The sequence below is a fragment of the Ornithodoros turicata genome, chromosome 5 (assembly GCF_037126465.1).
Source record: "Ornithodoros turicata isolate Travis chromosome 5, ASM3712646v1, whole genome shotgun sequence".
NCBI classification, from domain to species: Eukaryota; Metazoa; Arthropoda; class Arachnida; order Ixodida; family Argasidae; genus Ornithodoros; species Ornithodoros turicata.
In genome coordinates this window covers 11,911,727-11,926,803 of record NC_088205.1, presented here as the reverse complement: position 1 = coordinate 11,926,803, position 15,077 = coordinate 11,911,727, and the positions used below count along the sequence as shown (strand labels likewise).

Genomic DNA, 15,077 nt, shown 5'->3' with positions numbered 1-15,077 from the left:
TACGGAACTCTGACCTGTCATCGCTTCGCGTTCATCATAATTCATCCTCTCGTATTAACCTCTGTGAAGTGGGGTAGGGTCCTCTGTCTACAACGGGGAAACATCCCATGTCATCGTCACTTCTCCTTCATTTATTGTTGTTGTTGTTGTTGCAGGAATTTGGCTTGACAGATCAGGACTCGCGTTTCCGTTTCTTATGTGTTGTTGAAACGTCATGTCGGACAGCCTGCACAACTTCAATGACAGGAAGCAAATATTGCTGCGGTGCTTTTTCTCAGTAACACGTCTACCTGTGCAGAGTTACGTATCGCCTCCCATGGCCTTTCGCACGTACGCGCTTGTTTCCGAAAACTGCCTCAAGCTCAATATTAATACGAAATCCAACACAGCGTCTAATACATTTCCTACATTCTACAAGACGAAATGTTGTTTACCCAACACCATTACTTCTTGTGCTTCCGAGAGGGCTCTTTGTGCTGTTGCATCCGATCGTAAAAAGCTAAGAAAATCACTCGCAGGCGCCACATAATTTATTAAAGCAATGGCAACAGCTAACGGCAACATCAAGATTATACGGGGGACTGAGATAGTTGTGCACTCTGTTTTATTCATTTATTTAGCCTTTGGTAAGAGTGTGGACAGCGTAGGATAGTGCAAGTCTGTGCGCTGATGTATATGCTTACTGTACCGTGTACCGACAGTGTTTTTCTCTCTACTCCACCTGTGATTTGCTTTACTGGCCACTTTGTAGCTTTACCTGTAACAGGCAAGAAGAACTTTCCAAGATTATACCAGTAGCTGATCGGCTCCTGTGGCCCAAAAAAAAACTGACCTTCCCTAGGTTGTCCCAAAATGTTTCCTCATTAAAATTAATTTGAGACATTCAACGGCAAGCTGCTACCATCATCACCAACAGCTAATTTGGGCGTTTCCTGTAGCGTTTCCCAGTAGGTCTAAGGCAAATGTCCGCTCAGTTTCCCACGAAGTCAGTCCAAGAGGCAAGATCCATTCAAAGCAGCATGACGCTAAACCGGCAAAGAAAAGCAGCTCTGTAACACAGCCACTACCACCACTACAATTTGTTGTTGTTGCGAGCTACCGGCCTCATGCATGGAAGTTTGTCTTGCTCTGCTTTATTTTGATGATGATGGTTGGGGCGTTTCATGCATGTGTGTAGTTACCCGTGTTCCTGCTCTAAAACATGCCTAATAAATCGCGTCTTTGTCGGCACGAAGTTGTTCTCCATCTTCATGAATGGCTAATACGCAAGGCACGATATTTCCCGGAATCATGCTTCACGGCTCTTCTTTTTTCTTTTCTTGTTGTTGTTGTTCTTCTTATTTTTTTTAAAGATTCACGGCAACCGCACATTCGTACGCGTAAATTAAGGTTCACCCCTCTGCGCCTCTGGGATCAACTTCTCCGTTATGGCACAGGTAAGACATCTTCGATTTTGTACCCGTGTGGAGCGGAGCAGCAAAGTTTGTTGCACTGTCTAACGTCATTGGGAATTTCCGATATCGGGATGTGCGCAACAAGCCGGCTTCATGAATTATGGCTCTACTGAATATTTCGTATCACCACATCATGGCTACCTGCTACCTGCTAACAATTTGTCGCTTACTCAATAGTGCCTTGGACCGGTAGCTCTGGACAAAATGCAATGGAAGTATCTCGCACTGCTGGTGCACGCGAATTTCTGGATGGCAACTTGCGTTTCATTACATCTCCCCCTCTTTTCAACTGAGGTAAGAAATAGCCTCAGTTGAGTGTTCTTTTTCTTTTTTTCTAAAACTTACTTTGTGCAATATTATCCACTATATCGCAAAGATGACGGCAGCATTTCTGCTCTTCCATTTCACTTAAAAGAAAAAGGAAAAGGAATTGGGGAGAATATATGGGAGCTTTGTTCTTTTGTAATTGCTAATTTCGAAGCCGTACTCAGCCACCATTAATAAACCTTGACACGCATTTGTCGTGGCGCACTTCCCTCACTCTCGTGTCCTTTATGCATACCACAATAATACGAGTTGTGACTAGGAGCCTTTTACATTTAATTATGCAGGAAATCAAGCAACAGGCGTGCCCAGCTTATCTGTCCTTCATATCAGCAAGTTTTGAGGTTGCTATCGTTGCTGCTGTACCCTTGATCTCATCGCTAGTAAGTGCAACCAATTTTCTGGGACAATCACGACAGGTTCGGTGAAGCTCGACCACTCTTGCATACCCATTCGAATGCGTTTCTCTTTTACATATAAACATGAAAGTAACAGACAGAGAGATAGACGTAGAAAAAAAATCGTTTTGTGCGTGAGAGCACTGAGAATTTGGAGCTTGGTCCTGTTGTAAATGAGCCAGCTCTCAACGAGTCTCCTATATAGGCAGAGACAAGATGGATAACTCATTAACGAAGATTAACAAGATGGATAACTCCTGAGGCGCACTTAGAATGGCTATCTTAGGACGGCTTTCGGTATTTAAAGCGCCTCTCTCGAACGTTCCAAGTCGTTGGTGCTGAGTCTCGTGGCTTGTTTTGCGCAACTCTTGTTTCTTTTGTATTTCTCAAGCCACTGCTGGTGAAGTGTCGAAGTGAACACTGCGTTATTGAGTACAGTAACTGTACTCACTACGCGGTAGTGTGTTAGTCACCAGTCTTTGACAACGATATTATCTCCTGCCCAATAGGTTGGCCGTGCAGCGTTAAAGAATCTGCTTGGTGCAGGGATGCTACTTTCTGGCGTTTCAGCACTGGCGTTTGGGTCCGTTCTTTCGTGTATCTACTGCAGATTAAGTAGTAAGTGCCGCAGAGGCGAAGTGTCTGTGGGGATCATGTCCGAGCCAGAAATATTCCTTTCATTTTCCTCCTTTTCTGTTTTTAATAAACATATCCCCGCTCCTCTCAGAAATATTTGTTATCAGCAGCCTTCCATTATTGCTTCTTATTCTCTTGACGACTATGTGACTCCGCGGAAAATGTGTAGTGCCTCGATATCTAATGTCGTTAACACGTCAATTCGATATCGATAATGCTAATTCGATAATGTCGTTAGTTCGATATCTATGGTCGATATCTAATCTAATTGCTTGGTAGGCTTTTGATGAGTATGTGCCTCCGCGGAAAAAGTGTAGTACTTTGATATCTAATGTCGCTAATTCGTTAATTAGGTGTCGATAATTCAATGTTAATAATGTTAATTCGATAATGTCATTAATTCAATATCTCATGTCAATATCTAATCTAATTGTTTCTTATGCTTTTGATGAGTATGTGTCTTCGCGGCAAAGGTGTAGTGCTTCGATATCTAATGTATTACACATTATATTCCAGCTTCGTCCACAGAATTCGTGCAGGAGCACCATTCGTCGTCGTTGCATTTGTCCTACGAGTTTTGGAGGGATTTGGTGCTTCTGTCGTCTTGCTGTCGCAAAGCTCAGTGGTTAGCGCTCATTTTCCGAGAGAGACGCCCGGTGTCATTGTAAGTGCCGCATCGAAGGCAACGGAGAACTAGTAAAAATATCTTCCTTAAATTAGATTCAGGCATACAGCTGCAGCTGAGAAAGAAAAGAAGCATTCGTGCATCTCAATAATATTTGTCTTCTTGAATTTATGCGTTACTCATCAAGAATTAAAGCCACACAAGAACAATAGACGCAAAAACTCTAATGACTCAAGCAACACTGGTGTTCTCAGGTAACTGGTGTATGCTGTTTCACGGCAGTGTTTATTATAAATGACGCGAATGTAGTGTCAGTCGATGGTGGCGTGCTTCATGGCAATAACGCGAGCGTATCGCCACTATATGAAGGGTTTGCCACAATCTATAATTATGCCTCATCGTAATGTTCACAGGCGCTCCTGGAAGTCTTGTACTGCTTCGGGATCATAGTGGCACCTTCGCTTGGATCTGCTGTACACCAGGTATTTCCCCATTTACAAAATAGTAATGAAATTACTCTGACGGGGGAAAAACGAAAACGTTACGCTCATTTTTGTATTGAATGTTCATGCTCTTAGCACGCCTTGCACAGCCACCAACGAACTAAGAATACATCGCCTAGAATACGTTGTAAAATTCTGGAGCGAATGTGATGTACCCGTATCAATTTAACGCGAGCATGAGCGGCAACTTCCAATCCTGTTTTTCTTTAACCTTTTTTAAGGTTGTGTGCTTGCTGTAGCAAAACCTCATTGGAATTTTTAGTGTTGTCGTGTAGCTCTTTCGTTGAAATGAGTCTATATTATTGTAATGTTCTAGGGAGCCGTCTGCTTCCACCGCTTTATTCTATCTTCAACCTTCTCTAGTTATCCTTCCGTGTTCCCTTCTCTTCGTCGTCTGCCCGCTTCATCCTCCTCGGGTTTGGGAATCATCCTTCCGTGGATGATAAGGAATGACGTTGCTTATCGTTGCCGTCTCTTTTTGCGTGGGCTCCTGTATAACCAACGGCTTTTAATACCCTAGTCAGACAGCATTTCAAATGTCAATTGCGAGAAATGGCCTTCGGCCTCTCAAATGACCTTTGTTCGGGGGCGCCTGCCAGACAGGCGGGAAAGGAGTGCTCCTCGACTGACTGCCCTCACCGGCTCCCTCTTTCGGTTTCGGTTTCCCTGTCTGCTGTGGAAATTTGAAGTTGGTCTTTGCGCCACAAATCAAGATGCAGAAGCCATATGCACTTCTCTAAATAGGATCTAAATACGTTTACACAGTTTCACTCCATTATCCGCATTTTATAGGTTTTCCTACATTCAGCTGCGAACGTAGCGAGGGTACAATGACATAACACTGTTGTCGAGATTGCTCCTTTCTGCTCCTCAAATGTCGTTGGGGGCCTCCTTTCGCGTTGATGGTCATTTCTTAGAAAGGTCCTTTGAGCTGCTGTTTGACACGGCTGTCAGTGGTCATTTTTTGCAAATGAAAATTCCCCGAAGTCCTTCGAGCATGCCGTCTGACTGGGGTATTAGACGCCTCCTTGGTGGACCATCTTCCATACGACGAATGGGCCGGAGAACCCAGCTCGACTTCCTGGTAGACCCTGGCGGACTAGCACCTGTTCCCCTACTTTAATGTCCGATAGCTTTGTATTTCGACGTTTGTTGAAATTCCTCTTCATGCGACCGCGGTATTTTTCTAATTCCTGTGCTGATCGCCGCCGCTCTTTTAAAGTAACGTGGTCGGGGATTCCTAGCTGCTCATCCACGGGGAGCACTGCAGGCATGTTGTAAGCTGCAAAATATGGACTGCACCCAAGTGCTGCAGTGTGAGACCGATTGTGATAATGCACTGCCGCTTCCAGCAGCGCACTTCCACCCTCCTCTAAAGTCATGGTAGACAGGTGTGTATTGTTTCAGGTCTCGGATTACTCTCTCTGCCAGACCGTTGACTGCCGGGTGGTACGGAGTTGTGGGTCGGAGTTGTATCCCTCGTTGTTTGGCCCATACCTGTATTCGGCCACTTCTAAATGCTGGCCCATTGTCCGACACAATAACATTGGTAGTTTTGAACATCTCGCGTTCCATGAATGCGGTGACGCAGGCGGAATCCTCTCTCCCGGGACGCGCTGCTGCCATGCGTGTGCACTGGTCGATGGCTGACGTCTGCGTACGCGCGGAGCCTTCTCCCTTCTTTATGAGTTCTGCGAAATCCAAATGGATGGTCTCAAAAGGTATACTCGAGTGAATAGATAACATCATGGTATCCGTTGCCCGACGGTACTACGCTTTGTACTTCTGGCATATTGCGCAGGATGCTACGTACTTGCTTACGTCCGACCTCATATTCTACCATGTGAACCCTCTGGAGATCTTATTATATGTTCTCCAGAACCCATCATGGCCTCCTGAGTCTGGGCTGTCGTGATAACGCTCGAGATTTGTTGGGACAAGCGTGTCAGGCAATCGTAGTCTGCCATCTTGTGGGTGCAGTTCTTCATATCCTTGCCATTGCTTAATGAGGTTTCCCGATTCCTTTGCTGGAGAGATCGCCAACCTGGAGGTGGCATCTGCATCAGTCAGATCTGTCGCCTGTCGGTGAAAGGCTTGGAAATCTAATTGCTGGTGTTCGTAAATCCATCTCGCAATCCTTGCTTTGGGTTCCGACAAGGCTAGAAGGTAAGACAATGCTTGGTTATCGGTGAAAAGGAATAATCTTCTCCCCTCAATATAAGGACGGAAATATCGCACGGCTAGCAGTACAGCAAGTACTTCCTTCTCGGTCGTCGTATAATTTGTTTCACTGTTGGAGAACGTGTGCGAGTGGTATCTAATAACACTTAGTTGTTGGCCCTTCGGTTTGTTTTTACGTCGCTGGTACAGGATGGCTCCAGTCCCGTAATGAGATGCATCTGAAATGATGCGCTATCAATGCGGCTTCCTCAACGGCATTCGTCAATTTATTGAAATGTTCATAATTGACTTGCTTGTGACTCTTGTTTTCCGCACTTGTTTACTTTGTGTATATTGTGCGTTCCAGCATCCTTTGAATACTTTGTATATGGGTTTCTTGTGTACTGTTGATTGCCCACACCTGCTTTGGCCACCAAGAGGTGGCTGGCAGTATTTAAAAAAAAATCTGTCTTCAGTTCCAAGTCCAGGGAGGAATCTGGTAATGACAACACCGGGTTGGATGATATCCGTCGAATGAGTTCCTGGTACGTGCATTCACACTCGTCGGTCCACAAGAATGGAACATCTTTGCGTGTCAATTGCGTCAGACACTTTGTGAGAGTGGCATATCCTAGGATGAATGCTCGAAAATGTCCAGCTAGACCGAGAAGGCCCTCAGGGAGTGGACATCGTGGGGTCTCTCGAGGTTCCCTATCCGCGCCACTCATTCCTGTTTTGTAGTCTTCGTGTTTCCGTCCAGTACCTGCCCTAGAAAGACTACTTTATCCTTGAAAAACACGCTCTTCTTGAAATCAATTTTCATTTTCGCTGTGCATATAGGGCCTCCGAGACTTTTGCGAGGTGTATGCGATGTTCCAATTCGGATTTTGAATAAATTATAATGTCATCGATGTACACTGCACAGAATTGATTGAAAGGTCGCAATACTTCATCCATGATCTTCTGAAACCATGCCCCGGAGTTCTTCCACCCAAACGGCGACAGGTTGTATTCGTAGAGGCCGAAGGGGGATCACGAAGGCCGTGTACATTTTGTACTCCTCCTGGAGAGGTATTTGCCAATACCCCTTCTGCAAATCGACGCATGAAAACACGTTGCAGCCACCTGTATCACTACTGATATCATCTATGTTCGGCATCGGATATGGGAAGAGGTCGGTGCTCCGGTTGATGAGCCTGTAGTCTGTACATAATCTATACGTGCAGTCTTCCTTCAGAGCAATGGTGATCGGTGACGTGAAGGACGAGATGGACAGTCGTATGATGTTAGCGTCCAGCATGGACTGTAGTTCTCTTCTCAACCACGCCTTTCTATCTCTCGATAGGGGATAGGGCTTCCGCCGGATTATGGTTGTGTCCCGCAGTGCGAATGGTACGGTCAAACAGGAGATGGGAGGGGGACATGTGTGTAGGCACTTTAACTCTGGGTACAATGTCACAACATCGTCGGTACACGTCGGCTGTCTTACTTGGTGTAACGCTGTGTGCACTGCTGGCTGATATTCAAGCACGACGACCTTGTCATCCCAGTAATTTCTCAAATGCATTGCTTTCATATGGGGACGGGATAGGAGAAAGTCGTGCTCTACTCCCTCTATCGCCAGGGCGTCCACTTGTATGGCATGTTCTTGATATTCGATCTTCGCAGTCGTCCATTCTCTTAGTAGCTTTGTTGACCCGTCATAGGCCTCAATTTGCACGGGCTTCGCAAAGAAAATAACGTCTTCGCCTACCACTCGTTTGTTGATGATACTAACACTAGTTCCGGTGTCCACAAGCGCCTCTATGGGTTTATCGTTGAGCAGGACGGTCATGCGGAGAAGGTTCTGATTGATTAAGTATACAGTCTCATTTTTTCTTTCCGGGTGAGGCTGCGAACCCGCGTTTATTCGTTTTTTTTTAAATCCCAGATGAGTCGTGGGCTCCCTCTAGGTCGTCATCCATGTACGACTGGTGTGCAGTATCCACCATGTTTAAGGCTTGGTTCCGTTGCCGCCACGGGAGACGTCCGGTTATTCCCCGGCTGCCGGACGACGACAGTTGGGAATTGTCAGATGCCGGGGCAGCTGACTTAGTCCATGGCTTAATCACTTGCACGCGTTAGGAGCCAACGAGAGGCGGGGCACTCGTCGAGAAGGGCTCGTGATAAAACACGTGCTTTTTTTCATTCTTCCCAGGTGTGCGTCCCCTTCTCAAGAATGTTCAATTCGTATCAGCTTTTCGCCATTCTCGATACGAACAACCGAAGATTGGTCACCTTGTCAACGTCTGCTATCCAGTGGATGTTTGTGTAGGCGTATTCATAAAATCGAAGCCAAGCCTCAGGACACGTTGAGGACCCGTCGAATGCTCAAATTTAGGCTTGGGGCTTGCAGTGGTCGAAGCCATGCCGCGGAGCAGCTCTAATTGCTGCTGTGACTGCTCTTATTGTATCGAAATCATCCTCAGTAGGAGTCCATTGGTCGTTTGTTCTGTGGAGCCTGTCCCTGTTGCCCGCCGTACAACCTTCAGTATCTGAGCGTCCAACTCGCACATTTTCATGTTGATTTTGATGCTCCCTCTCTGGACGATCTCATCGATGCTCCGCTTACTCTTCGATACGAAATACTGCATGCGCTCCTGTGTGCTGACAAGCTCGGGTAAGGCAACAGGGTCTTCACCATCCAACTGGTAGCTGTCCAGAGTAAAGCTGTCGCCGGATGGTCTTACGAAAAATTCCACCCACATCCTGTCGGCTGCGCCAAAATGTAATGTTCGAAGGAGCCTTCTGCTTCCACCGCTTTATTCTATCTGCAACCTTCTCTATCTATCATTCCGTGTTCCCTTCTCTTCGTCGTCTGCCCGCTTCAATTATCTATATCTATATTCTCTCAAATCTATTGTCAAGAATGCACTTCCTCACTTGCGTTCTACTTCACTGGTTCAATACCTAACAACCCGACTCATTTCTCTCGCAGGTGATTGGTACGCCTGGTCCATTTTTACTTCAAGGATTCTTCATAGTAACGGGCGGCTTCTACAGCTTGACCTTTCATAGAAATGACGGTGAGACAGTAAGACCACAGTTTCTTGTGTTGTGCCTTTGTCTTCCCGTAACCCCTTCGCATGCACTTGAGCATCACCAGCATCCATACTTGTTTTCTTTCCGTTTTTCTGTCTCAGATGGAGAAAAGCTGAACTGTGAAGAAGTACTTCAAGTCACGGAACTGTTTCATATTGGTCTGTGTCTGGACTTGTGCCTGGTCATCGGGGGTCTCGGCGCTGTCGTGTTCCACGTTTTCACCCTGATGCCTCACTTGAAACGCGTTGGTACTATCGTCATGCACATTTTATGTATCACAAAGTACGTGTCTTATTCGTGGTTTCATGTAGTACCAAGTTTCCAGAACCGCTGCAATTATATTGCTTGTGGGAATTGGACTGGTGTACGTGACGTCTGCGCTGTTATGGAGTCGCCTGCTAGCTTACCTCGTAAGTTCAACATAGAACAGAGCAAAGACAATGGTTTCAACATGTCTTTATGTCATGCATATCTTTATCAGCAGTGTGCGCCGAAAGCTATGGCCTTAGTGGGCTGCGTCTGCGCGGCTGTGAGTTTCGCTTTCATCGGACTGTCGAAAGCCAATAACTGGAAAATGTGAGTCATTTGTAATTTTGATTACAGGCAGTATGCTCAAATCTAAACCTCTCCCTATTATTTTTTTCTTCATCAACGTCAACATCAACAACGTCAAAATGACTATATTGCTCTCCTGAAGAGGCGTAGTCATCGTTGTATAGTGTATAGTAGTATAGAGTCTCGATGTGATAAATTGCCTGAGTGGATATGGGGATTATTCCACAGAACACGTTCAAAAAATTACCACGTTTGAGGACCTGCCACACCAAATGACGATTAGGTGTATTTGCGAGGAGAGACTACAAATAATAATTAGCTGCATAAACAAATTTAATGTTACGCTAATTCAATTGGTTAATTCAAATTTCGACATGGCACCAAATTCTAGCCCATGCACGTCCATGACCCCAAGACAAATGGCTTGCAGGCGTTCCAGTGCCGGATATGTTTGGAGCCCAACTGTTTCTCTTCCCGCCGTTGGAAATGAGCATCTTGAGCCACGCTGAAGGGCTCCCGCTCTTCTGCGGTTAACAGGCGCACACTTAAGGCCCGTACCCACATGCGGAACACATGTGCGGAAATCCGCCTGCGGTTTAAGCGGCTCTCAAGATATCGACGCTGACGACGCTGTCAACGTGCTGCAGACTGCGTGGGTGGCAGGAAGAAAACAAGAGGATGACGCAATCTCTGTTCACCACCTGATTGGACGAGGATGCGCGGCATGCCGCTGAAAATCATGCATTGCGCAGTCGACGGAAAGTGGAACGCGGAGGCGGCTTCTCCCGCACCACGGCAAGAATTTCCCGCTCCGCGTACGCGTTACCGCGCGCGCACTTGCCGCGTGTCGGTACGCGACCTTACGGCCGCTTCGGGATTCATATTGCTGCGTTGTGCTGGGGAATTCAGGACCCACATGAACGAATTCAAAGCCATTATGCGTGTGTTCACACCAACCGCATAAATGCAGACAACGTAACGGCATCAGTGACATAGGAGCTCTAAGATGGGGTGACATCGTACACATTGTACGCTCTGTAGATTCAGTGTAACGCCTAGTACATCAATGCACTTTTTTTTTACACAGGACAACATGTACACTTGCCTCTTTGCTACTTTTTGGTGCCAGTGTGTCCTGCCAGAACATCTGCGCGTTTTCTTCTGCCATACGTGAGGCTTTGTAAGTTAATGTCGCCGCGTAAACGCTTGATTCTCATGTCTTGTTATGCCTTACTCTGGTAATTTTCTGTATATGCAGGTCACGGGGTTTTCCTGCGTGTGGCACCACTTACACGCGCCTGTCGGTCGTTTTTGCGATAGGATGTGCAGTCGGGTGAGAGGGATATATATATACACACCTATTTAGAGGGCGTTTGCACCTGATATATTAATGTTTTAGTTTCGTTTCTTCCTTCATTTCGAGCAGTGTTTAGAAAGAACGATACCCATACTGGCAGTAGTAAATTCGAACACAGACCGTACTGCCCAAGTACTTGCTTTCTTCTTTTATATTCTTCTTGCATTGTTTCCTGCGTTTCTTTCTGTTTATCTTTGCTGCGGTAGCTTCAAATGCTCATATTTGAGCGCCCTATGAGCAGAATTGAAATGTTAGAAATAGCCTCTTTCTGCCCTTTATCAGGCGACTGCAATGACGACGATGAACTATAATAATAATTGGGGGTTTATGTCGCGAGACAACTGAGGTCATGAGCGACACCACAACGGTCGGACTGTGGATTGCTTTTGCCCACCTGATGGTTCTTTAACGTGCGATGAAAGCTCACCACACGACTGAACATGAACTACAGACACACATGATTCTGGCCTAAATGAAGCAGATCAAGATTAGAAACCGTGCAGCAACCTGTACTAGTACACGTTAAGTAGCAATCACTGGCCGACTAACAAAGCTCGCGTATTATTAATCACTATTAATCAAGCAAATGAATTCGCAGCAACTCCTGCTCTACGATTTAGTATTCTGGTTCTTACAAGTGATTCTCTCTATGATAATTTTATGACTCTTCCTGTAACTGCTATTATATTGTCTTTGCAGTGCATTATTGGGATGTGTTTTGGGAACACTCACCTTAGAAGTGATTGGATATCAAGCCGGCACTTTTATGTTTGTCATTCTGGAAGCATGCCAGGTGGGACTGTCCTAATAGTTTATTCTGTCTTAACAGTCTATTCCCATTGCTTGAATTCGACGTACGGGTGCACTAAAAGTAGTGCAACCTGTTTCTTTTACGTTCTTTCTGTCTTTTTTTTTTTTTACTGCTATCTTCTATCACTGATGTTGGAGCCCATTTTTGATAGGCACTGAGTTTAGCTTGCCACCTGTCGTGGACCCGGCTAAAGCAGCATCGTTTACGAGACAACGAAAGAACCAGAATTCTTCAGTCATCGATCGTCACAAAAGATCGTCAGTAAAATAATTAAGTGATGAGCATGTTACCTTTAATAAACGAGTGAGTACGTTCCGACAAGTAGCGATAATCTCACTATTCTCCCTGCCGGTGGTAGATGGTAGACAGCTTCGAACAAGGCAGTGGTTATCCACGGTTGTCGCATGGCTCGGGGAGACTGGGACTGACCTGGTGATGGTGATGTGATAAAGATAAAAACAAATGGGAATGTGAGTCGCGACGAAGACGAACTGGCCTGACTGGCCACCGAAGAAGTGAATTACTGACAAAAGTTGATTGATTGATCGGTGCTTAATTGGAAAGTTTTGTGCACAATGACAGCCAGCATGATGTGGATTTTCATAGATTGTTTTACAGAATTTCTTATACCGCAACGAACATAGCGGGTGAGCAGCGGATAACTGTTTTTTTTTGTGTGTGTGTGTGTATTTTCTCTTTTGTTTTTTTTTTGTTTTTTGTATTAAACGTTTTCTTTTCGGGGCAGCTAGGTCTTACGTGGATCTAGCGAAGAGATAATCACTCAACAATGAACAAGAACCTTATATGTGCAGTTGTACAATTGTTGTTGTTGTTGTTGTTATTGTATAGTTCAAGTTGCTGTCAACTCCTCTTCTCCAAGCAGAATGACGCTTCTTCTGATTTATCTCCATTTTTGTTTGCGTCGTTCCTATTGCTTCATGATGGGATGCCTTTCCCACTTGAACTGCCAAGAACAGTATGTGGTATACGTAAATAACTAAATAAACGTTCGTATGATGTAAAGATTTCAACGCAGAAAAATGGGCGAGCTCATAAACAATCCCGAGTACGAGGGAATTGCAAACCCCCAACTTAGCATATAGTTTATTTCTTGAGAAGGCTTGGGCGGGGAGCTTTCAACCACATCAAAAGGCAAAGAAGAATAAACTGCAACTTTGCGTTTACGACGAAGCGCGTTAACTTTATGTTAGTCGCCACTCGCGAAGTTTATAGCAGGGAGACCGAGATGGAAGATTCTTATTGGATTGCTCCTTTCTTCCGATGCAGAAATATTCACATTTGAAGCAGCACAAGTCCACGGGGAAAAAACGCAAAATGCCGACAACGCGAGGATCGATATTGTTTGGTGGTGGTGGTGGTGGTGGGGGGGGGGATTTCTTGGGAGAAAAAAGAAAAAGTAAAAAAAAAAGAAAGGGAAAACGATATTGTTTGGCTACGTATTGAACTTACCGTAGTTCAGTGCGGGCTTTGACGTACAAGACGTCACGACCTGATACTGTGAATAGTAGTACAGGGAGCAGTATAGTATGTAGTAAGTAGGTAGGGCTTGATGTGGTCTGAATTGTATTCCATATTCATCTTCAGTTTCCTGGCCTAGCTTTCGTGCTTTCTCTGTTGTGTATCACAAGAGAATCACAACTTTTCATTATTCAAAGCAACCCCGCCATCAATAATTGAAAAAAAAAAGTATAAATATCCGTGCTATCGTACCTTGTGTGGAATTGCACATTATCGTTCGAGATGAACGAACCTAATGGGAAATCAGCCAGTGCACGTTTCTCCAGGGTATAAGATCCGCGATGTCTTGCTCAATAGCATAGTAATGAAAAGTAAAATCTCTTCTGGGTATTCTAATTCAGCAGGAATTTTGAAGCCCTGTTTGCACAATTCTTGCACGCATACCTCGGGAGAATGCATAGCGTTTCAATGATACGGCCGCGGATTCTTAACTTCTACATGAGCGAGATTGTAATTCTTGGCGCTGTGATACATGATGATTTTAATTGAATAAACTTTTCGGTTCATGCGGAGAGAGGAGACATTCCTTCCAAATTTACATATCGTATCTCCGTAAACTGGTGAAGTGGGGGGTAGTTGGTAACGTACACTCATCGAAGCAGCAACGAGGACACGACCAGGCAAATGAACAGGAGTACAGCTTTAGATACAACCAAAGGATAGACAATTGAACTCAACAACTCAACAGTTGAGTTGTCAATTTTTTTAGTTTAAAGGGACTACGAAACGATTTTTTTCTTCGTTTCGTTCGAAAGAAGACATTTTTCTGAGTCTAGAACCGAAATTTTACTTTCGTCGCGCGAGCGGATTTCTCGGGAGCGAATTTACACGGAGCGGCGAAGGGAGGACAGCTGGCGCTGCGCCGTGACGAGCTGCCGAGCGGAGACACAACGGGTAACTTGACGCGACCACGGCCGGCTCAGCAACACGTCATCGTGACGTGTTGCCGAGCCGAGGAATCCCGCCAGGAGCATGCGCCGTAGGATCCCGCGTATGCGTTCATCGGGAGTGGAAATCTCCATGACAGCAGCTTTCGCGCGATCGGCAGATTTCGGCAGTGGCGGCAGCCACAGCGCGAGCTCGCGGCATTACTTGCCATTGTGCAACACCGGTGACGTAACGGGGAACCGAAGAGCGGTCCGTACAGTTACACCATCGGCAGGGAAATATGCGCGGGAGAGGAGGAACGCGGAAGAGACATTTCCAGCGCGCGCTCCTCGCAGAGTGGAGCGATTTCGTCCGGAAAAATTTGTGGCATATTAGTTTCTCTGCGGGAAGAACAGTTTCCATCGAAAAAAAGTACGGGTGTTCGGGAAATTTCATAGTCCCTTTAAGTAAAGCAGTACTCCTGCTCATTTGTCTGTCCGTGTCCTCCTTGCTGCTTCAATGTGAGTATGTCGTATCTCCACTAATTCTCCACTGTTGAAGGAGATATCCCGCACTTCCTGCTCCACTGCACCCGTTACCGCCAACATCGTCTTCTCCTCCATCGTCTTCTCCAACATCCATCGTCTTCTCCGCCTTCCCCGCATCGCTCGCCTCAGGATTTCGGCCTTTTCCCTAGCTACGCTGCTAGACCCCACACAACATAGTCAGGTGACAAAGGCATTTGTTCAGTTCCTGCGGATCTCCGG

The 15,077-nt window shown here is 45.7% G+C and overlaps 1 protein-coding gene across 4 annotated transcripts; it reads left to right on the top strand.

Moving 5' to 3' along the window:
• Positions 1–1,357: 1,357 nt before the first annotated feature.
• Positions 1,358–12,208, top strand: LOC135395302 (uncharacterized). 4 transcript variants are annotated; one of them, XM_064626532.1, is made up of 14 exons: positions 1,358–1,436; positions 1,632–1,748; positions 2,066–2,161; positions 2,686–2,759; positions 3,329–3,476; positions 3,851–3,919; positions 9,078–9,165; positions 9,283–9,425; positions 9,493–9,591; positions 9,666–9,757; positions 10,824–10,916; positions 10,995–11,069; positions 11,793–11,886; positions 12,056–12,208. In XM_064626532.1, exons 1-14 carry the CDS (start codon positions 1,428–1,430, stop codon positions 12,167–12,169), a joined length of 1,311 nt encoding a protein of 436 aa, XP_064482602.1. In that variant the 5' UTR covers positions 1,358–1,427; the 3' UTR covers positions 12,170–12,208. The 4 variants fall into 4 exon arrangements, with proteins under 4 accessions (XP_064482602.1, XP_064482600.1, XP_064482601.1 ...); XM_064626530.1 differs by having other exon boundaries at positions 9,663–9,757; XM_064626531.1 differs by having other exon boundaries at positions 9,283–9,429; positions 9,500–9,591; positions 9,663–9,757.
• The last annotated feature ends 2,869 nt before the right edge of the window (positions 12,209–15,077 follow it).

Coding starts and splice junctions, on each gene's coding strand:
- LOC135395302 (XM_064626530.1), top strand. Junction 9,758..10,823: donor AAAGCCAATAACTGGAAAAT/GTGAGTCATTTG, acceptor TTTTTTACACAG/GACAACATGTACACTTGCCT. Junction 11,887..12,055: donor TCATTCTGGAAGCATGCCAG/GTGGGACTGTCC, acceptor CATTTTTGATAG/GCACTGAGTTTAGCTTGCCA.